The sequence below is a fragment of the Bombus terrestris genome, chromosome 5 (assembly GCF_910591885.1).
Source record: "Bombus terrestris chromosome 5, iyBomTerr1.2, whole genome shotgun sequence".
Classification (NCBI taxonomy): Eukaryota; Metazoa; Arthropoda; class Insecta; order Hymenoptera; family Apidae; genus Bombus; species Bombus terrestris.
The window spans coordinates 6,653,240-6,677,215 of NC_063273.1; the positions used below are offsets into that span (position 1 = coordinate 6,653,240).

General features: G+C 39.8%; 3 protein-coding genes across 9 annotated transcripts in view; 2 read left to right on the forward strand and 1 right to left on the reverse strand.

Moving 5' to 3' along the window:
• The window catches only part of LOC100651835 (tubulin polyglutamylase TTLL5), a 36,425-nt gene that overhangs the window by 9,526 nt on the left and 2,923 nt on the right, over nucleotides 1-23,976 (reverse strand). For 2 of the 4 annotated variants that reach the window (XM_012308619.3, XM_003395518.4), the window contains exons 2-4: nucleotides 10,376-10,549; nucleotides 9,895-9,975; nucleotides 9,675-9,798 (exon numbers count right to left, since the gene is read on the reverse strand). In XM_012308619.3, coding sequence (XP_012164009.1) covers nucleotides 9,675-9,798; nucleotides 9,895-9,975; nucleotides 10,376-10,542 — 372 coding nt within the window. In that variant the 5' untranslated portion in view covers nucleotides 10,543-10,549. Of the gene's footprint in view, nucleotides 1-9,674; nucleotides 9,799-9,894; nucleotides 9,976-10,375; nucleotides 10,571-21,750; nucleotides 21,990-23,976 lie in introns of those variants that run through there. The other 2 variants (XM_012308618.3, XM_012308617.3) reach the window with 2 other exon arrangements.
• Nucleotides 3,003-9,654, forward strand: LOC100652191. 4 transcript variants are annotated; one of them, XM_003395521.4, is made up of 2 exons: nucleotides 3,003-3,415; nucleotides 7,147-9,654. In XM_003395521.4, the coding sequence occupies exon 2, from the start codon at nucleotides 7,164-7,166 to the stop codon at nucleotides 8,904-8,906; it is 1,743 nt and encodes a 580-aa protein (XP_003395569.1). In that variant the 5' UTR covers nucleotides 3,003-3,415; nucleotides 7,147-7,163; the 3' UTR covers nucleotides 8,907-9,654. The 4 variants fall into 4 exon arrangements, with proteins under 4 accessions (XP_003395569.1, XP_012164003.1, XP_012164005.1 ...); XM_012308613.3 differs by lacking the exon at nucleotides 3,003-3,415 and adding an exon at nucleotides 4,854-6,216; XM_012308615.3 differs by lacking the exon at nucleotides 3,003-3,415 and adding an exon at nucleotides 6,302-6,727.
• LOC105665741 lies at nucleotides 11,835-19,053 on the forward strand. The gene is made up of 3 exons (XM_020863273.2): nucleotides 11,835-13,226; nucleotides 14,399-14,564; nucleotides 16,011-19,053. Exons 1-3 carry the CDS (start codon nucleotides 12,987-12,989, stop codon nucleotides 16,418-16,420), a joined length of 816 nt encoding a protein of 271 aa, XP_020718932.1. The 5' UTR covers nucleotides 11,835-12,986; the 3' UTR covers nucleotides 16,421-19,053.

A 23,976-nucleotide genomic window follows, 5' to 3' on the forward strand; every position in this document is an offset into this window, starting at 1 on the left:
GATTCTCGTGAACCGTCCTCCGCTTCCCTCTGGTTCCTTTTTTTTTCCTCTTTTCATCTTCTCGCATCTCTTCGACATTGTTTCCCCTCGTTGCCGGCCTCGAGGCTATCCTGTTTTTAGGCCCCGACCAGGCCAGGCCTAGACGACAATTTTAGAATTGTCGGTCGACACGTTGATGGGCTTCGGCTTCGCGAACTTGGAACGTCGAACGAGCAGATTGGCAAATTAATTTGCATCGAGAAAATAACGCAGATGTATTAGAACGGTACGACGATAATAGAGCTCTGATGCTCCGTCTCTCTGACTTCGAGTATACGAATTCGTAGCCCAGTTCCAATTACTCTGAACCGAGACTTTCAGCGTAAATTCATTTATACGACGAAATTGTTTTTGTCGATGGTGATCTAGAAACAACGGCGCAACTTCAACTTTTTCAACATCAGCTTCTATTATCCGAACTATGCAGCGAGAAGAACCGGAGGAGATAGTTGGAGAAGCTCTATGTACCATCGAAATCACTCGGCTATCTCAACCGATTTGTTCCGCATCTGTTAGAATAAATGCTCTGCATCTAATCGTACGAAATTAGTCAAGTTATCGTGCCGATGACTAACATATATAATTCCTACTGGCAACGATTCGAAGCGAGAGTGGCACGAGTCGAGAGCAACATTCTTCGTTCCTGACTTTGCTCGTTTTTTTGCTGCCTCGTCATCAAGAGAATCTTGAGTGGCCCGATGGCGATCTGCGTCGCGGGATCCCCCGTTGACGAGTGTCGCAATCACGCGAGAAAAATGAGGTCCATGGACTACAAGGCGAAATGTAATTGGCCCAGGGAAAAATTCAGTCGGTTCGCCATACGGAAACACTTTGTGACGTCGACGTGGAGAGCGTTTAAACCGCCGCGTCAGGCGTTTAAGGAGACGTTAATTAGAACGAAGCGACGAAGAGACGAGCGAGCTCGTTCTAGACACCGTTGCGTCGTCTTTCATCCTGTCTTCCTCCTTTTTCTCTAACTGCTCCCGAAGCGTGCGAGGTTTGCTTTCACCTCGTATCGATCGGCCACGATCCCTCGTAATTGCTCGAGAACCATGAACGCGACACCGTAAACTACTCCGGTTTTACGGCGCGGATCTTTTCGGATCAGCGAGCCGATCATTACGGAGTGGAAAGAAGACGAGCGCACCGGTGAAATTAACGCGAGAACCGCCAAATTTGGCAAAAAGGCTAGAGAAATTGAACGAATTTCTAATGTTTCTTCGAATCAAATTTTCTTCAAAGAACACGCGTTTTCTTATGATCTTCTACAAACGCGCAAACACTCGTAGTTTACTTATAATTTTCTGTGACGAACCTGACTAAAATATATTTGCCAATTATAATCGTCGATAATTCCAGTGTCAGATTAGAGCTCAATTCTAATATCGAAGGGACTTTGAGGTAAAAAAAAGGAAGCCGTGTTTACGCCTTAAATAGATGTCATTGATGTTGATTTACGAGTTCGCAGACGATGACTAATCAATGACTACGACGTTAACGTCGAAGGTGAGAATCATCTGAAAGATTCTATTAAACTGATCGACGAAAGGTATTGAAACAGAAGATGGGACGAACGTGTGCAACAAGAAGGCAACATTCGGTCGCGCTTTACCTCGTCGCTTTAACGTGTCGCTTTTACGTGAGCCACATATTGCGTTACCGATCAAGGATAACGAGCTTATACGTAGTTCGAGGGAAGAGAGAGAGAGAGAGAGAGACAGGGCGTTGGAATTATTGTCTCTTCTCGTCTTTCTCATTTCCATTTGAAAGAATCGTACAATGTAAACGTTTTATTGGAAGATGGAGAGAAACTGATTAGGATTTTCCAGCTTCGGTCCGCTGCCTCACTCCTGCAGAATCAAGTACTTAAGTAAATTCAGGGGAATAACAGAATATAGAGAACGCAAAGAGACACGAGAAACTTCGGTCCCTTCGAGAATGTAAACAGACGAAAATAGAGTGGAAGCTCGCGAGGGCCAGAAAGACCTCGCTGCCAAATCCCGAAATAGTCGAATAATTCTCGAGCTTTTGAGCCCTGGTATATCGAGATGCCCTATAACCTCGATATGCCAAAAATATTTCAATGGCACCTGAGTTTTCCAGGCCAGAATAATACTCAGTCGATGACGGTACTCAGATTCACGAGGTACCACCGACCTCGTGCTTTTCAGCTTCGAGATAAATTTTTAAGATAAACTTTTGTTCCATTCGGTTAACGTAGCTTCAAAGGGTTTAACATTTGGTTTTCAACGATTCGGAAGGCGTTCGAAGGCGCTTCAAATGTAAATAACTTCTCTCTTTGCGTAATTTATACCGTGAAGCTAACAAAGTTGCAGTATCGTGTATTCAGTATCATTGTCTCGGTTATTGCGAAGAAAATGTTTCGAGGCACACGTATTGCAGCTGATAAGCAATTGATCCAGATCGATTCAATTACGAGACGATGTTCTGCAGCTTCGGTGACATGGACACGCGTGTAATGCTTTGAGAGGAGCGTGCGGGACGAGACCGCCCGATGACCCCGCAACGCAGAGGCGAATGACTGACAATTAACGCGCTTTCCAACCGCCAACTATGAATCGTTAATCGCTACGTATTCGCAAACTATCAACGCGAAGAATAAAAAAAAAAATCTCCTTTCTCCATGAATGACTGCACATAAATATGCTCTCTTTTCTCTATCTATCGGTAGAGATCAAACGCTTAAAGAAACCTTCTATTACCATATTACAAGTGATGTACAAAATATTTTGAAATTTCCAATTTCATCGAATAATCACGATAATCGTATTTCATAACGGTGCTAACGAAATTTCAAATTATTTCCAATAACACACGTAACACATACGTAAGACTTTTCTAGAAGTGTCTTAACACATCCTACGAGCCAGTCATCAATTTCAATTGACGAAATCCAACAGGTCAGAGGTTCTACGCATACGGCTCCCCAGACAGGTTCGAAGAGGTTCGAAGAGGGTCAGATGAACGAAACGACGTGCTTCTCAACAGGAAACTGGTGTTCTTCGCGATAACGTGTAGCATATCGGAGCGCGTAATGCTGACCGTCACGAGATATCCTGTAATCGCGGTTCGGAGTGTCGGTAAATAAATAAAGTAGCATATTTTAAGGCAACTCTCGGACGATGAAGAACCGGAGAGCTGGCGGCTCGGCCACTCGGCCCCAGAATGGACGAGAGAGAAGCGTATCGTTGCGCCGTGAGCATGGTGTGGGCAAGCGGAAAGCCGGACGACGAGGTCGCGAGCCGAGCCGAGTCGAGTCCGCCTCAGCCATCAGACGCATGCGATTTCGTGGCGGCGGTAGTCTAGCACGAGCCGCCGCTCAGGAGACACCCGTAGGGGACTTGCTTGTTTCAAGGTAGGCACCTGACGCCACGTTACTCTTTCTTTCTTCTTTTTTTCTTCTCCTGTAATCTCTCCGTAATCGCTCGTTGCTTCTTCCAATTATTAACTCGCCGAATGGTCTCCGTCTCGTTTATCCGCTATCATCCTCGGGCGTGATTTTCGGTTTGTTTCGTGGAAATTAAAGGTCTATTTTCACGATGCATCGTGGAAGCGAGGGATAAACAAAGAGTTACGATCGATACTTTGCAGTTCGGACCTATCTACCTGCTATCTTCCTCGAATTATGGTATTTCGAGGGCGATGAGCACGCTTGCGCTGCCCGATACCGTTGCGAGCAAGACGTTCCGCTCTTTTGCTCGTCTTCCTTTTATCATTTTTTACCCGACTTTTTACTCATCCTGGTATCCAGTTAAGTTTGGGTTCGATTTGATGCCAGGTAAAGGAATTAAGAGAATTACCAAGAAGCATCGTTATTCGAAGGAAAGGGCGACTTATGCCGGAGAGATTTCGAAGCTGCCTTTAGAAACGTGCACGCGCTTGTTCGATTCTTCACTGAATTCATTTGAATCGGTTGAATCGGGAAATGGGAATAGGTTCATCGAGGTTCCGATCTAAAGACATTCGTTTAAAGCGAACGCGCGACTTATCTTTTTCTTGATACAATAGGGTCGAGTCAGAAAGAAAGGTCCGTAGCTGAAAGAGTTTGAAAGTTTTGTTTGGATCGTAGAATCCTCGTTGACGTAGCGACACGTGGGTTGCATACAGTCGAGTAAGGCCCACTATTCACCAAGCGTCGCTTCGTAGACGCGTATTAGACACGTTAATGCTAACAGTACGTTTCGATGGAACAGCGATCACTGTAAAGTAACGTGCACCTGCCCACGAAACGATACGAATCGTTTTCATCATGACGATTCGCGTTAACATTGCCAACAGCGAGGCGTACGTTGCAGCTGTAAACGAATGTAGTGATATGGGATGAAAGCATTTTCCACATCGCTTGACATTTTAACAACGAGACAAAGTGTAACATTCTGTACGCTTCGTAGACTGAGCACAGAACCGGCGTAAACGTATCGTCACGTCTAATAAACTACGCTTACGCTTCTATGAGGCGACGCTTTGTGGATAGTGGACCTAACTGCTCAATTAGTAACGCATGTAACTATGTCTCGGCCGATCGAAGAACGTTGTATCGAAAGATAAAATACAGATAAGCGAAGATCGTAGTTGTTAATTACCCGAATCGATCAAGTAAATTTTTAATTACATAGGTACATAGTTTGAAGCGGTGTAGAAACACGAGCACCGAGTGTCAAGCGTCTTAATACCGTTACTAGAAAGTAGCTTCGATTGCTTGCAAGTAGAATGAACGAAAAAAAAAAAAAAAAAATGGTCCAGTGAAAGTGTCGCAGTAGTGTGTCGGATTCGGTTGTATTTGCCTTTATGTAACCGAACGTGTGAACGACTCACGGTGCCCGCCGCTGTTTTGCATATTGTACGGATTTCAATGTCCGCTGCGGCACGTGCATCACGCGGATTTCCAAGTCCAAACGCTCTCGCAGTTTCGCTTCTATGAACCGATTCAAAACATACTCAGGGTTTTATTAACATAACACGCGACGCAGTAAGAAAGATGGCATAGCAGCGGAAACCGATTGGATTTCAATAATTCAACTTCCCCAGCTATTATCCAATCGTTATCGATCGCTATTTACATACACTTTCAGCCTATCTTTCTATCTTTCTATCTCCAGCCTAACAACATCTTTTTGCTGTATCTGCGCGAATAGGTCTAGGTCAGACAACAGTTAGGTCTAGGTCAAGTTTAAGCACGGTGTAACAGCGATTTTCACTTTCGATCTTCTTTCGTTGAATTCATTTTATTTCTCTGTCAACCGGTTATTTTCTTTCTTACGACAGTATGCGATATTCTGTTTTATTATCTGTTTCATGATCGTGTTAAAATAGTTATTTCGTATATTGTACGTCACGCTCCCTTTGATCTTATACGCACGAGCACGCAGATGGCTATCTGTGGCTGCTAGCGAAATTGCATTACAGTACACGAGGCGTTAGTTAATTAACAAGAGGTCGCGCAAAACCTCGCTGCTCGCGGACCGTTCTCCAACGATGTTTTCGCAATTATACCGCGCATCGATGCCACCTTTCTGTCACTCTCGCAACAGATCCTCGATACTTGGCTACGCGAGCGTCGTTTATGCATGGAATAGAAATCGATGGAAATAAGCGTGTATTAGTGCGATAAAAACAGGAAAAAGATAATCACACGACACAGTCGACGTATCACAGGCTATAGAAATTATTTTATCGTCGATCTACTTACTACCGCGAGTTTTCCGAGTTAAAACTTGGAAATCGAATTTGGATTAATCTGGTGTTCTATGTTATGCAACGTAGAAAAAAAAATATGACAATTCGAATGATTTATAACGGATGCTCAATAAATTATAGATTCAAACAATTTAGTCAATTACGGTTCTTTTTACGCAACCGGGAGATGACGTAGGATCAGTTAGGTAATGAATTAACGTTTTTCCTTTTATCGAAATGGAAAAAATCAATGACACATGACAGAGGCTTGAAAGTATACGTATAATAACAGAGTAATGATTTATTGATAAAGAGAAAATGTATGTATGTAGTGTATCTTGCGTCGCAACATCGTTAGAATGAGACACGTTTTGAGCACGTTTCCTACTTTTCCCCGATTGATATATCGTGACATGTAGAATCATGAAGGAGAGACGAGCACGTGTAGTCTGCATATAAACGCACATTGCGTCGAACTTGGTGAGCTTAACGGGAATGTAAAATATCTTTCTTTTTTGTTAGTAGATTAAAAATTCGTAAAGGATTATTTCTGTTTTAATATTTAAAGATCACTTGTTGGAATGTGCAGCTACAGATCTGTTTCTCAATTTTTTTAAATGTCAAGGCTTCCCTTTTTTTTGTCACAAGTTTACTGCGTCCAAAACACATTTTTTCTTCAATGACATCCCCAAATTTTCTTACCGATTCCTTCCATTCGAATACAAAATTAGAAAATCATAAATCAGAGTAAAATTACTTTCGTATTCGTTTGTTCCTTAAGGGAAAACATAAAACAGCGTAAAAATGTCCTTTGTATTTGCAATAATATTCAGATTTATTAAAAGATACAAAATTTATTAATGAATACTTCTCGAACTCAGAATGATAATTTTAATAGACAGTAGTAAAACAATGTGGGGAAAAAGCATCGGTGCATTCTGTCACGAAAGTTCGCAAGGATAACTATTTTTGTTTACTGATAATTATATAGGAAAGTTGTTTATATATAATATCCCTTTCCAGTAACATTTTTCTTGATAATATAATTTTAATAGTACTGCATAGGAATTCGTATAAAAACAAAACCGTGTTTCAAATGCAGTTAACCTCAAAATCATAACATTAATTTTATTTTTCCAACTGATGAGGAATGCATAACTTCTTTTACTCAAAATCTAACAAAGATAACTTTTCATATCATGTACGCACATTTCTTTATAATTAAGTTTACTTGATTCTTTAATTCTTATAATACTTTAATTCTTCTCTGCAAACATACTTCAATACATAATATAATATACAACATTAAAAGTGAAATTAATCAAAATTCTCATTGTCTATAACGTAAATACTATTGTGATTACATATATTATCATTACAGTATATTGACTGATATATCAAATATTACAGTGAATGAACAAGAGAAGATGCCTGGCCACCGTCAGCCTAAGTCCCTAGAGAGACTTAGTTTGGGACGTGTGTGTCAACAACTCGACGGGACGTGCCGCAGGCTGCAGGTGCTTTCACAAGAATCATCTGCTGCACAAGTATTGGCATACGCAAAGCAGACCATTAGGCCTTACTACATAAATGCCTTGCCAGCACGTTTGAGGTCTCAAGTTATCGAAGAAACTTCAAAAATGTTATATGGGCCTGCATCAGATGGATCAACTTTAATTTCTGGCCCAGCTCCTTTATACTTATTAGCCCTTCTTCTTGGACATGATATAAAACAGTTGAAAGTGAATCTCTGCTGTTACTATGGATGCAGCCATCAGACATCGTTACTAAAGCTACTTGCATCAGAAGGAATTGGACTTGAATCTTTAGAGCTGGCTCGTTCAGCTTTATTAAGATTGGACTGCAAATTATTAAGATGTGCTCTCTTAAATATGAAGAATCTGATGAGTTTAACTTTACGTAATATAGCCAGTGATGTAGTGCTTCAAGTAGTGGGAAAAGCTTGTCCAAAACTTGTACACCTGGATGTAGCTTGTTCCAGACAAGTAACAGATGTAGGATTGAAGCAATTACTGTTACAAGTAGAACTTAGAGACAAGGTGCCCCATACTGCGATGCAAGAACCTACTAGTTGGTCCCGTTTAAAAACACTGCTTTCAAAATTGAAAATGAGAAATTCTAAATCAGAGAAAAAGGAGAAGCAAGGAGTACTTTTGGAATACTATGAAAGCAGAAACTTTCTCTGTGATACGCTCAGAGTACTTAACGTTGCTAACACAGGTGTTACTAGTACAGGAGTACTTCTGGCTTTGGTACATGTTCCACAGTTGGAATCTCTAGCTGAATATAGCCATATGGGAAGAGTAGTAGAAATTATGAACAAAGGACTCATTGGATTTAAAACTCCATTTAGTCTAACTCAAGCAAGAAGTTGCAGAACAACACCAGTTCGTTTAGAACTTTTAGCGCAGGCATGCCCAAGAGTTGAAAAATTACATATTTCAGAGCCTCATCATCCTCCTGAGGCTTTGAGATTATTTCCCTATGTCACTTCCTTGAGTGTTCACAGTATACCATCTCAAAGAGAATGGTTGGAAGGTTTTTACGATTATCTTCGCACTAACGGTCACAATCTACGTGAACTTAATTTGAGAATAACGCAAAACGAAAATCCTATTCAAGTTGATTTAAAAGAAGTTTTTAGTAATTGTTCTAATCTTAGAACATTTACTAATGATGGATCAAACATAATTTGGACAGAAGGTGCTGATCCTCCTCCACTGAAATATTTGAAGAAAATTCAATTAGGCCGTATAGTAAGTGCTGTTGCTATTACAAAAATTCTTTCATTAGCACCAGAATTAACAGCACTACATGTTCATAGTTGTTTTGATCTCACTAATGAACACTTGGAAAAGTTATTAAGTATATCGAACAAACACAGAAATCCAAGAAAGTCTGATAAGTGTGAAAATAGTTTAGTACAAAACCTAACATGTTTTTACATATACGAGGCCAGTAAGGTATCCGCAACTACTGTGCTGAATATGTTTAAAAATTGTAAAAGACTGAGAAAGATTGGAAACTTGGCAAATTGGGGTTTGGATTGTGAAGGTGTAAGGATGTTAAGAACAACATTAACTCGCGCAAATTTGGACGTGGATTTATGTCCAGGAGCTCATTGGTTTTGTGGTAATTGTATCCAATAACAGATCTTTTCGAACTTCCATATAATAAAAACAGCTTTTTAAAAATCTTGTCCATGACATAATCGGCTGCTGTTTAAATCTGTTATACTTTAATAGACTGTAAAATTGTCAGTATTAAAAATAATGTTAATAAATATAAGAAAATTTATATTTGGATAAACGCAAAGATACGTTTATTATGTAATTAAACAAATATAAACATAATCGCAACTGGTAACAGTAATTGGTCGTCTTAGCATCTTATAACAAATATATTTTTGCTTCGTTTAATAAATTCAGATTTGATTTTATATGATTATATACTTTGTTACGATTATAAATACTAAAATAATATTCAAGAATAACATACTAAATATTAAATAAGAAAACTATATTACTATCTCACGTTGCAGTAACTTACTTTATAGTAATAAGATTAACAAATAAATCAAAATATATGATATGAAATATATGATTTCTTATACTATAAAATATAACTATATTATATACTATAAAATATAACTATATTGAGTTAAAAAAGTTCCGTTAAAGAAAGTAATGCCAGTAAATAAGTGACATCATAAAATATATAAAAAAAAAATAAATAAAATGTATTTGTCTTAAGTATAAGTTGTACTACTACTTTCGAATCGTATATTAATAATTACATAAAAATTTCGAGAAAAATTGATTTGTGTTGAATGATCCGATACAGTTCGAACTTAGTACATACGTATCAAATTGCAATAAAACATTTTTGACAAAAACATTTCGATTATCTTTACTTACCTCTGTTAAACCGTGTGATTGCAGCAAGAGATTAATGAGTTTAGTGTCCGTTTGAAAAATTTTGTAGGTCATATGCAATTTTTTCGCGGGTGGTTCTTCCGGAGAACTTGCTAATGCAGAGCATCTAAAGAATAATAAAAAATAACACAGATTATATATTCTGCAACAAATATTTCATATTATATACAAAAAATGCAATATAAAGAGGTTTTTGACTCACTTGAAACGTAAAATAGACTTGTTACCACTTGGTCCACTTAATAACCATTCGTTGTGTTGCGGAATTGCGTCTTTCGTTGTGCTGCAAAGTATTTCACAAGCTATTGCACACAGCGTAACTTAACAAATATACTCCGTTTAGCAATTTAGCGCGCGATAATCAAAATATTTGAAACGGCGGATACCGGAATTCGCAAAAATTTCATTCTTACAATGCAGCGCCATCAAAGTTATCGGACGTCGGTAAAAAAGAAACCATATGTTCTACATATATATTTCGATACGTTTGAAATTTTTTATATTCCAATCTGATTTTCCGCAAACTATATTAATGGATATTTTAGTACGTTCTTTCGCAATTATTTATTTCATTCGAAAATAATTCGCTCTTTGTTAAAGATATTTAATCATTATACATGATGTTTTGAAAAAAATGTACGTCTTTTTTAATAAAACGAAATTTGAGCATTTAGGTAACTTACCTTTCCATCGTCTCCAATTTGTGCGGCTTATGTACAAGAGGCTCCAAGGTCTCCTCGCTGCTGTTCGATAATTGTGACATACCGGAAAGACTGGAAGATGACATTAATTCTTTCGGTCGTTTCCCTTCCAGTTTTCCAGTAGTATTGGTCTTCATTTGAGACAGCATGGTTTATCTGCAATGTTACAATAACGATCTGTTTCATTTTCAATCGTAAACTTGGCGAGGATAAAATTGAATAGAAAACTTTCTCGACGACGCGTCGCAGCGGATAATGTCAGTCTCGTTAGTGACATGTAAAAAGATAACGTGTTTAGCGTTAACGATAGAGCACTAGCGTAGCCATAGTTTGCGGTTTTCTCATTGTTTCGTTCAGGGGGATTTGCAAACGTGTTACCATCGCGTATTGACAGAAACGTCGATAACTTGCATTGAAACGAGTACGAAAGCCAACGGGACAAACTTTTACGGTTTGGCGTTAGCTAACATTCAATAAGTCGGCGGAATAAATAGACATACGAGTCGAAAGGGCGACTGTGGTGTACATAGAAGTATGAATAGTTTATTCACCTTATTCTGTAAGATTTATCGGCCGAATAAGCTTATCGTACGAAATAGGCTTGTGCAGGCTGATCCTAACGCGACAACGTGAAAGATTGTTGTTTAGTATGTAGGCTGTCACGGAAATTTTATATATTTTGCCCCGAAAGCCGCAACACATTGAGATATGCTGCAGCATGACATACTACAGGATATTATAGATATTATGTTTGCGTGCTTTTTTCTTGACAATGTTATCCATGTCATTCATATTGTTCAAAATTTGTTAATCTATTTAGTTTCTTTTTACCATTCTGGAAAATTTAATAACGTACGTCACCGATAACCACCGTGGCAGTAGACAAGTTAATAAAGAATTACGCATATTATATCGATCCGTGTATAGTTTCGTGCTTATAGACAAACGATCGATTTTTCAGTGCTGCGTTATCCTGCATTTTACTCTTCTGCCGCTGGAATGTTAATGGGCAACAAATATAACCGCGACGTGGTTGCACCTTGAATCTTGCCAGACTTACTAAGTTTATATAGGTAATCGGATCAAGGTGCGCTATGAAAGAAAATTAAAAATTAAACGACTCGAGCGTATTCGACGTTGCGACCATTTGGCAAGTTGCATGACTTCGATGTTATTCTCGTAATTACGCCACGGAAATAACGTGTGTTCGAAGACCACGTCGAAGATATTCTAAATAGCATTGACGTTACATGTCTGAAATGTCGAACGCCACCATACCGACCGGTCCGATTGATCTTTCTTCGAATATAAAATACGTCCATCGTTTTATAAACGACCTTGTTTATTATTTAACGAGCCGAGATGTTTTTTCCAATAACTCCCGCCTTTTTGCTTCTCTTCATTCTACTTCTGAACAGCCTGTAGCAGAATGATACAGGAATGTTCAAAATCGCTTTATTATGCGACCGCGACCTTGAGGAATCTCGAGTTTGCGAGTCGTTGAACTCGTTTCGAAACCGGTTGTAATTACACCGGATAAAAAGTGTAAATGAGATAAAAAATGAAATTGTTCTTAAAATCTTCTGTACGACGCTCTATATTAAATTATTTTCTTTTAGCGAGTTTTAGTTATTTCGCAACTTTTTTTTATTTCTCCGCTTTAAAAATCTCTATAGCGATTCAATAATGCAGCGAAAAAGAAAAAAGACAATAGTATTTTAAAAAGGGTGTTATCATTAAACAGATATATTTTAAAATGTGTACACGTTTGTTTCGTGCATTACGTACGCATAACACGTAGCCATTAGAAGCACGCACGTACTCGTAGATGCTTACCGAAAAAAGCAGAATTTATCGTGTGGTTACGGTACCCCTTGCTATTAACCGGAATGAAAAGCAGGTGACAGAGGAATGGCCGGTGCATGAGTCACTATCATGATTTTCGTGATCGTTGTGATATGCATAACAACGAGGGCGGGGTTATATTCGTATGCAGGTTCGTTTATTTCGTTCAAATCGACGGAGATCATTTACATAAAAGCATCCCCGCATTTGCTTATTTTCCACAAGATCAATATGATTATGAAATTCGATTTTAATGATTATAACCCGAATTAAATTGAATTTTTTTTAAATCTTTATCCTCAGACTCTCTAACTTCAGATTCCATACAAAGGTGGTAAATGTACTACATGCAATTTCCGATTCATCATGTAGAAGCAAAATCAGCGATAAGAAGAGCCAGAAGATTTGTCGATTCGTTGCCAAAAGTTCACTTGACGCGTGGCAAGTGCAACGGACGGGAGAAAAAAGAATATGTGATATTTGCAACCAAGAGTTCGATAAGTGTCGAACAACGGCAAATATCGTTCAACGAGGACAAAACAAAAGCGTCGGGCTGGATTTGACAGATGTCAAAATTTCTAGTCTTTTCACGCGACATCTTTAACGCGGTAACACTCGTGAAGCAAAAATTAGCAATAAACGAAGACCATCGATCATCGAGCCCAGAGAAATTATTCACGACATCCTATCGAGAGACAATGTGAGAACATGCGCGCGTACCAATGCCAGAGATGGAAACGCAACGAGAATGGACGAACTTGCAATTACTCCAGAGCCCATTAGGAAGCGTGCCAGAATTGGTAACAAGTGCGATGCGCAGACTGTGGTTCCGACATCGTTTTCGATCGCAAGAATCGCATCCTTACCGGTCGAAATCATCTTGCAAATATTCTCCTATCTCTCCTGCAAGGAGCTTTACGCCGTTAGTCAAGTGTCGGTGCTCTTCAACCGGCTCGCTTATGACCCGTTTCTATGGCGAACTTACGAGGTACGATAATCGACCTAATCCTTTCTAAACACAGCAATATATAAGCTACGCTGGTATATACATATACACGGCTGCGCTAACGCTATAACGAGTAACTGAATAATCTAACCATAAAAATAAAAGTGCAATAAGTAAAAGTGTAGATCTCTTTTAGATAGCTCTTTCCATGCTAGTACTCCATGCAATTATACGTATATATGTATGTATTATTTATCGTAGCGTAGGTTATCATTTATTATAATTTGTCAACTATACGCTGTATATTGCTGGCTGGTTTACACTTTCTGCTACCTTATTTTTATTTGTTTCCTATCCTCAAAGACTAATTAGCTTAAGTTCATATAGCTAATTGAGTTTACATTTACCTATATGCTTAATCTTACGTTTACTTTATTAAATTTACGTTCACTTAGCTTATATAACTAATACTGGACACGTATATTATAGAACATTTATCTGCAGAATGCTTATTTACTATACTTACTTCTTGTATTTATTAAATATATTATGAAGTAATAACCATCTGTGTTAACTCATATATTATATGACTTAGATTTGCATCTATTTGATACTATATGTGTATATAAGCAAATGCGTGTCCAGTGTTATTCTATGCCCCTGAATTTATTTCACTCATTTCTGTGGAATGCTCTTCATTCAAACATTTTCATTGTTTCTTGTGTGCAGTAAAATAGTCTTCTGGCATCATCTTCAGTTTGTACTGCCAATATCTCTTCCATTGTTTCTTTCCCCTATAAATGCACTGCTCTTATTTGTTCATACAAACGGCATTCTAATAATATTTGCTCTATGTTTTATGCTTTGTCCGTGTTGCACAATGTGTATATTTCCTGCTTCTTTACTGTTTGATCTTGATTTGTAATCTTCTTCTTTTTGTGATGTATTTTCTTTCCCAGTTATTGGTTCCCTATATTTCCAATAGTTCCCTATTGTGTGACATATATTCTTTAGTATCCTAATTTAATAAAAAAAATTCGCGTTTCTATCCCGTTTTTAGACACTTTGTCCCTAAGAAGCGTGGGACACACAAGAAGTTTAAGAAACGCGAGAAGGTTAAAAGTCGGGGAGTCCGCTGAGAGAAAGCTACGAATGGAAAGAAACATTTGTTCGATTTCTGTTTTTTATTCTTAGATTTCTATCTTTATTCCTAGGTGACAAGCAACGAACAAGACACGGCCGAGGTGATCAAGGAGCTAAAGAGGATGCCGCTGCTGAAGAAGTTCAGCATAAGCGTGAGACCAGATTGCGACGAGATCCTGCGGCAACTCTCGCTGACGAACAAAAACTTGGAGGAACTGCACATTTCTAATTGCACAGGTTCTATTCGGTCTATGCATCGTCGTCAGCTTTTCTCTCCTAATTAAGTTTCTTTCTCCTTTCTTCCATCGACGTGGTCTAGTATTGACAGAGCTGGGAAGAGACAGAGAACCTTTGGCTCGAGTTCAAAAAACTCTGCCCGACTGAAATCTTTCTACCTCGTTTTTTATCCCTTTTCCTCTTCCTTCTTCTCTATTTTTCCTCTTCTTTCTTCTCGTTTCTCGTCAAATATGCCGAGTCCGCCGTTCTAAAAAAACGGCAAACATGATAAAAGAGAAATATACGAACTTAAAATGGAATCAAGGAGAGAGGGAAAATAGTTTGGCCACTCGTCAAACAAGAAACAGAACGCGGTCCTCTGTTGTTACCATTTCCTAATGGTGCATCACTTCTTCGGTCTTCTTTCGCCGCGTTTCTCTCTGCGAAACTTTGCTTTCATACCTCTTTTGTCGTGCATTTCGTTGGCCCTTTTTATACGTCTTCGTGCGCCAACAATGCCGCCACGCAGTCACAAAGGGGCAGAAAATTTCTATCGATTTGCGGGGTGCTCGTGTATGATTCACGGATAGGATGCGCCGTTTGACCTGGCAACCGTGTTTACCACGACTTTGACGCAATTAGTATACCGAACACGTTCCGTTGCATTCGCCTGCAGTGCAGGAAAAAGAACGAACTCGAAACTATCATTTAAATCACACTCTTCCATTTTTTCATCCATTGAGGCGCGTTAAATTCCCTCGATCAATAGGAGCGATTGACTCGAAGTCATCATTGTCGGAAGATCTGCATGAATTCCTCTCACGAGCGAAGCGATACAGAATGCAATTCACGTTTTTCGCAATCAGTTTCTTTCAACATTCCATCCACTACCACCACCACTACACCGCTCGTATTTTATTTGCGATACTGCGACGATAAGTTTCTAGGCAACAACATAAACGCGACAGTATTTGCATTCAATTTTAATGGTTAACGATGCCGGGTGCGAAAATACAGCCAGTTCGTTTTGCATACATCTCCATACTGACGTACGAACAAACGAACGAACGAACAACTTCCGCGAGAAAATTAGCAGAAAAAATGCACAGTGCAGTACTTTATCCAAGGAGGTTGATAAAAGTCTATTTATAAGTAATAAAACATACTTATTTCATAGAATTTCTTATAATTCCCTCTATTCTCTATTTTACGAGAACTCTACAAATAGTTTCCATCGTATAAAATACAGAATCGAAATTAAAATAAAGGAGTTTGGATCAGCTATAATAAGTTAAACTCGTATAGATCAATTACGGTCTAACAGTACCAATTGAGGATTAATCGTGTTCACTGTACGTCGTACGATAGAGAACGCTACGACAAAAAAGAATCCGTCCGGTTGTCAAAATCGCGATAACGTCGCTATCTTTGAATCGATGATAGGGTAAAAGAAATATTCTGCTGCAGGTTCCACGTCGAAATTGTACCTACGCTCGGGATACCTGATCCGCATACTGGAGAGGTGCCGTAATTTGCACACGATCAATATACTAGGCAGCAGATTCCGCGGCCAGAAGTTCTATCAACTGCTGGGCGACATGGGGCCGCAGCTGAGGTCTGTCTACGCGCCAGCCACGAAATCCCAATTCTACACGTTCATCAAGTTCGCGAAACAGATCAGCGAGACCGATCGCTTGACAATCGCCTCCATGTTCTACATCAACACGAAAAGTTGGGCGCCCTTGTACTACTTTGTCACGAAAGGAGCGGATCGGGTTTGCACGGCTCTGATCAGCTATCTTCACAACGACATCCTGCTGAGCGATGCGAATCGATCGATTCATAAACTCTCTATCACCGAGCGTAGAAACACCTGACTAACAAGAATAGTTTTAGATCGAATCTATCGTTCTATGCCACGAATCGTACGTTCGAGCAACGATACACGATGGAACGATAAAGATACGATAAAGTGAGAGAATACGTACACGTGATTCTGCGATATTCGCCAGCGAATATAATAAGCGTCACGTCGTTGTATCGTACAAATACATATGTACATAAATGTACCTTTGTGTTCTGTTTTATAGATTTTCTTTCACTTTAATCGTTCTTACGATCTAGAGCTGCAGAGTAATCACGAGGCGATCTATGTGGGTCGATCCGTATGCGAATGCTAGCCGACACGAGTGCAAGCTTCCGTGAGCTTTAAACGGGAAATCAAATGGAAAGCCTGGGGCGGTAATACGAGGCTAATGAGTTCTGAATGACGGGCTAGACGTTTTGTCAATAATAACACGACCCGCTTAATTCGAACCAATTACAACGAAAGCAAAATAAAAATTCAGGTGAACGTGTGACGCGAAAAAAAAAGAGAGCTCCCTCGACGATGCTTCTCTCGGTGAAAGAACAACTCGTCGCTAATAAATCTCGACAGATCGAATGACTGCCTGCTGAATGAATGACTCCCAAGCGGCGACTCCGTAGCGAAGGAAAAAATATTCCGTCCTCGTTCAGGCGTGTTTCTATAGTTGCGAGTCTATTCAATTAAGTGGATTGTTAACGGCGCGAGAAGCTCGATTAATGGGCGTCGTTAATCTCAATTTTCGACGGGTAATTAAAATCAAACTTTCGCGAAATTCGCGAGACACGCGATCGACCACGGCCAGCTCGTCGATCGATTTTCATTACGCAAACGGGATAACAAGTTCCGCTAAAATGTTGGCGATCTTGGTTCGTCGACCCGGACGCTTCCTGTTCTATAATCATTTGCATAGAGGCAGCTAGCATGTCCGTTAATAGTCACGGTTTATCGGACGAGTGTTCGCGCGTTCGACAATAATATTTTACAGGTAATTTGCGGATGTTCCGGCACGTTTTCACGACGCGAGCTAGGAAACACGCGGCTCCTACGGGTAGCAATTTCTTAACAATAACGACCGTGAACGTAGACTTCCGTTTATTAACAGCAACCAGCCGAGCTATTTTTGTAAACTCAACTTACGGGAACGAACGATTAAATGTCCCATTATTATACGATCTTTTGTTTCCTCGAGCGAGAGAATTGTAATTCGTGAAACAAGAATTCTTTTGAATATTTTTCTTTCCATATCCTGTATCTGGGTCAAAGTTAATTTTCTGGTTTCTTTCTTAATTTAATTTCCATTGAACTATGATCGTCTTTCTCTGTAATTTGCTAAGTAACAATATTAGTGAATTGGTAAACGACAAACTGTATATAGGTTACGCCGCACTTCTGTTGCTCGATTCTATTTCCAATTTAATAAGAACGCTTAGCTATATCTCTGTCTCGGTAAAGGTAAACGTTAATATTGTATTACCCAAAATAACTCGCTTATTATTAGTAATTGCGAGGTATCAACAAATCTGATACTAGCCAATTTAGCTTATTCGTGGTTCTAACGTAAAATTTCCTCTTGAATGGGCAAACGGTCCAGAGGGAAGCGAGAGGGCCGAGTGCCTTGTTGAAAGAGAGAGGAAAAGAAAGAGCTCGTAGCGTAAAATTATTTTTGTACGATTCCCGTTGTGAAACGCGGCGTACTCCGAGGAAAAGCACGTAACAACTGACCAGCTAAATGAACTGCGGTTGAGTCTTAACCCGCCTCGCACTTGCCGTAACGCTTGCCTCGCATTCAGAAACGAGAACAGAGAAAAGGCAGACGTATCGATTGGGCTGGTTTTCGATTTCCGGCGTGCACACGGGAACGCGAATGGCACGCGTATTGTTCGCATACAGAGGATCGCGGATCAGGAAGTGGTTTCGTTCGTTAAAACGCACACGACTTTCCTTGACTTTTCTCCGGCTATTCACGCAACCGTGCACGCATCGAAATCGTTAACGAGCCGCGAACAGTTATGAACAGCCGATGTTTACGTAAGTCGGAGCACGCGGAATCCTCCGTTTCGTTTCGCACGCAAAAAGAAGATGCAGTCGGCGAAACGAACGTGAAAATTCGAATTATCACGAAACACGCTAACAATCAATTAGAAATTCTAATCCGCCGATCTTATATTTATTAAATGATAAAATAAGCCACGCAAGTTTACGATAGATAATACGACGTACGCGTGTATGATGCGGCTATTGTACACGCGTATACGTATCTTTCCTCGTACGGTAGTTGATACGAGACTGTCAGAATACGATATTACCGTGTATCATATCGATGGTCATCGATAACAGATCTCTGTATCGTTTCGAATGATCGTGATACGATTAATTACTGCCTCTTTTAAATATACTATGGTACTAATTCTCGTTTGCCCATACAACAATTAAAGTGTGCTAGTATTAAGTTAAATTATGTCACAATAAAGATGTGCCTTCGAAGATACGTTTATTCGAACCTTTTCTTCTTTCCATCCATCGAGCTTATGTGCAAATATTAAGCCAGACTTTCCGAAGCCTGCTATATCCTTGAGATTATTTATTATGTTCGGTACTTCGAATATCCTATCTCTACTCGACCTATGGTAGAAATCTCCATATAATACATACCCCGTTAATCTGACGGTCTTTTTCGCTCGAAGGTCCTTGCGCTCCAATAAATTCGGATCGGCCAAGATCCGCAGTGCCACCTTTTGGGATAAGGTAAATAAGGGAGGAAGTGTAGGTCGAGCGTAGCGCACTTTCCAACATTCGAATCGATAAAGGCGTGACCCAAAAATGTACCTTCCCGAAGGAAAATGGGTAACGCGTGTTTAAACGTTGGACGAATGACGCAATTAGCGAGCAATTAAATTGCAAGGCGCGAGTTCCTACTTTACTTGGTAATGAACGCGATAACACCGAGGGCAGAGACACGCCTGTCCAACGTACGAGTCAAAATGAACGTGGAGAGTCGAGCTTGCGTTTGACATTAGTAGAAAATCTACGTCATTTTTCTTTGCCGTGTCTGAATTATGCGAAAAGAAAAAACGAGTTTTGCATATTTTTGCAGCATAGCCTTTCGGTTTCGCCGTTTGCCAGGTTTGCAGTGCGTCTTGGCTGCTCGTCGAAAGCTTGTCGATTCAACTCGAGAAAAAGTAAGCCGCGCCGAGATATGGTAACCTTCGCCATATAACGACATCTGGAATTAACCCTTTCGAAATTAACGGGACTACGTCCCAAGGTAACTTTCGCGAAGATACGTGTACACTACCGTTCAAAAGTATCCGGACGCCTACCTTTGACAAGACGTGTTTTAATTGCAAATACGAAGGATAAAAATATTCGTCGTAGTTACTCGCAATAAAACGCTTATCACGCGACTAAGCTGATTTTTAAAAGCTAGTACGTGACAATAAAATTATGTTTGTAACCGTGGAATCTTGTAGAATTATTGGATCGCCGGAAAGTTCATTCCGATTTACGTTTCCATTCGTTTACTGAGTTACATAGGTGCCATTTTGTTGCACAAGATTTCCCCATTTTTCACGCAACTTGAATATTCCACGCTTGCGGAACCTCTCAGGTTTTTCGGTGAGAAACTTTTCAACCTGATCTCTCACGTCGACCAAATCCCTTAAAAATCGAAACGAACTTTCCGAGCGACCCGATATTTTGGTACTTCGATATTTGGCTTCAAATATCAAACTACCACTTCTATTAATATTTCGCCAGATATTTCATATTAGTAATATCATTGATTCTCCTGCGGATTACAAGTTACTGGCTGAGATTCCCAAAGTCAGGGATTCTCCCAAATTTCTGCCAATCTGCTTATCCAGGCACTCGCAGCATGGAAACTTCGACCGATTTTGTTATACACAACCTCGTTGCATCTTACATATGCAGAAGCTGGCCTATCTGGCAAACTGAGAAGCTTATTTATAGCCTGGCTATTGAAATTCGACGATTGTTTGCTTTTTCAATCGAAGCGCAACGAGATCGTTGTATGAAAAAGTGAAACACGCGATACCTAACTAGGATACGATACGTGAATGAAAAAAGAAGTATTCCTTCAAATCACGTAACGAGATGGAATTATAGTAAAAGCGATTACGCGATTCACTGATCATTCTTTGAAACAGAATCTTCATTGAGTGGATGTAATTACATCTAAAATGTAGTAGGCGAGGAAGGATTAGCTGTGGGCATTGGTTGGTCGAGCTGCAGATGCTTGCGGGAAGCAACATTAATCAAATCAGCGAATGTCGTGCCGCGCTACTATTAAATCGACGTTTTACAGGCTGATCAATCGGATCAGGTTTTTTAAAGATGACTAGCCAGCCGGAACGATCGGTTCCACAATTTCCAAGGATCGAACTGGCAATCATTTCCGGCACGAAATGTTCCTGTAAAAATGGTGACGATTCTGGATTGGAAGGCAGGGCTCGTTGTAAAAAACTTACGATCTAACCAGCCGCGATTCTGTCGTAATTTCGAACGACTATTATGTGAATCATCGATTTCCTATGGCTTGGTATAGATAGGAGCAATCGAAGCCTTTGATGCTTTTTATCAAAGCATTGGCCAATCTGCCGATTATTATTTGCGACGATAAAATCTAGATGCCTGGAATTTTTTTATAATATTTTTCAATAGCTTCTTCCCTTTGTCATCTTCCCTTTGTTTCAGCTTTACGTTGAACGTATCGATTCAATTTTTCCACTGCTATCAGTTGACTGCCTTAGAAGCCATCTTTCGAGAGAATTCATTAATACACAAGTACGCGAATAATATTGAATTCTCAAAAGAAAAAAGGAAAAGAACAAGTTATTTAGTAGCATGACTTTGTCCGCTAGATAATCCCAAATTGCCAGGTAAATTTAAAAAACAGCGTTTGCGATACCACCCTTTTTCCCGCTTCTCGTTTATGCAGTCGATCGATGCGTCTTCCGACCGGCTCAACTAGTTTTCAAAAGCCACGCATTCGAAAGAGCATGGGACAAATGTGAACAGTGCAGCGAAAAATCGTAAAATACTATCTAACAGAATCGCTTTCGTTGCAGCATTAATGGATCGATTACGAAAATGACTGGATCTCGCTGGATGTATAAAGGAGAGAGGAAACGCAAGCGTAAGAAAAAGCAATTGACGATTCAATATCGAAGCTTTCATCGCATCGTTCATGCGATAATTACCTCCCAATAAAAGAAGATATCGAAGAGTTGCTTCCTATTTGCTCTGCGAGTTATCTATCTGACAAATCAATTAGCCGACCGGCAAAGCGTGAAAATCAACAGAAGAAGAAAGTGTTCCTACCTTGATACGTTTGATCGGCACCTTTCACAACGGCACTTCGAACAGCACACTATCGATCACACGCGAAATAGAGGAGTATCAGGATCGTAAGACAGCACACAGGTAGCCGGTTTCAAGCTTACAGGTTATCTATGCAAATGCGATGCATCCTGAGCGTGGTGTTCGTGATCACGGCAAGTCGCACGATATAGACATAATACTCCCACTCATTCACGAGACTGCCAACAGGTATTTCCGATGGCTCCTTGGTCGAATAACAGAGTAGCTTGCAAACCGGGAACTGTGTAAACAGCCTTTGCCGGCCAACTCCTTACTGTTTCGGCCATCGACTGGTCCGGAAGTACTCAACGGTACCCTGTTTCGTTGCATCATCGATCCGGGGACATTGTGAAGCTATGCTTTTCACGTTGGGCAATTAACTGTACACCCTGTACCGTTCCTCTCTATATGAATTTTGCTAAACCAATCGAAAAGCTGTGAATTACTAGCGGTACAAGACTACTGCTATTTATTATATTTTATGAATTAATGCGTTCTCACTTGAATGTTGTAGCAACTTAGTTACACCTTTTCGAGCCACGTGGACACATCGTGACAGAGGACGAAGTTACATATGAATTAATTAAGGATGAAAGTTTCCGATAGACGATGGCGTCTCTAGAAATCGCTATTTTCGATTCATCTTCAAATTTTAATTTATACTGATTTTTAGCTCGTCGATCGAGGAGAAGCAGGTATTCGAAAGTATCCTCGTAACGTGATTATCCTCCATCGATCGTCTGCGTTAGGCAGGCGAAGAGGAACATGGGTAGGTGTCACCGACCCATAAACAATAGAAAAACCAAGGGGGTCTAACGAACATCCAGCAGGTTATCGAAACAACAATAAAGGGAGAGGTCCAGTGTCAGAAAACAATAATAGCATGGCCATCTCTGAACTGGGCCCCCAACATAATCTCACCATAGGATCCAAATCCATAATATATGAACCTTCATAAAATCAGCTCTGTTATAAAATCTCTATCTAATCTAAAATCTAAAATCTCTGTTATAACACTATGAACCGCTACTCTGTTGGATTCGTACAATAAATTTTACTGCTATGTCTAAAGTTCGATTCTTTATCTTATTTATGAAACGTTCGAACTGCGACGCGAGGAGATCACCTGCGAGGTGATCTGTCAATTTCGTGATTTCTTGTGTCTCTTACGTGACATAGGGATTGAAATTTGATCGATTTGGATAGCCTTCTCTCGTTATAGGTAAACAGAGGATTAACTTATCAGTCAGCGAAAAGCTTCTATAAATAGAAGGAGAACGCAGTTCTTCGAATAAAAACGTCATTTTGCCAACAGCTTTGTTCACCTTGCGTGGCTATTGAAACGATGTTTAGAACTCGCAGAGTCGTAGTTGGAACGTGTTTGTACGAGCGTGTTTGAATTGGAAGAGAATGTTGTCCTTTTTTTCCCTTGCAAACCAAGTGTTTTCTACTTTTTATGCCAGCGGGTGATACCTGATATTTTTAAGTCTAACGACCTACGAAGTTCTTCTGTGTAGTAATGAATGTTACTAAGGTACGTATCGTCGTTTTACGTGATTAACCGACTGAATTTCTGACACTGCCTCGCCATGCGTATCCGACGTCACACGATGCATTCTTCCCTTTCTTTCGCGTTTCTTACAAATTATTGAATTATTGCTCTACAGATACCCTGAATCACAAAGACGTATCGTATCGATCGTTTGATAAAAATTATTTCGCAGACATACCGCTCGAACATACACAAACGTAGAAAGAAACGGACCAAGGTCCATATCGGAATTGATCGTGTCGGTGTGCCGTGTCAGATATATCTACACGATTAAATTACAGAAATCGAAATAGCCATCGGAATAATTCCGTACTTTCCAAAGTATGGAAGCAAAATCGTTGTTTCCGATATATCAGAGATTGGCACGCTAATCAACTTGTGGCGAATAAATTTATGCAGATAAATCGTGTACCTTTTGCAACATCGAACGCTAATTACGTATTTAGACGATGAATCTAAGAAATTCATAAAGCGTCTTCCGAGACAATATCCGTGGATAATATACACGAAAAGAACGAATTAAATTAGCAAAATTAGCACGAACAGAAAACGACTACATATATCTACATATATCTCCATGTTCGTGCGATAACCATCTCGGAAGTAACTTTCTTCTCATTATCCTCGCTGGATCA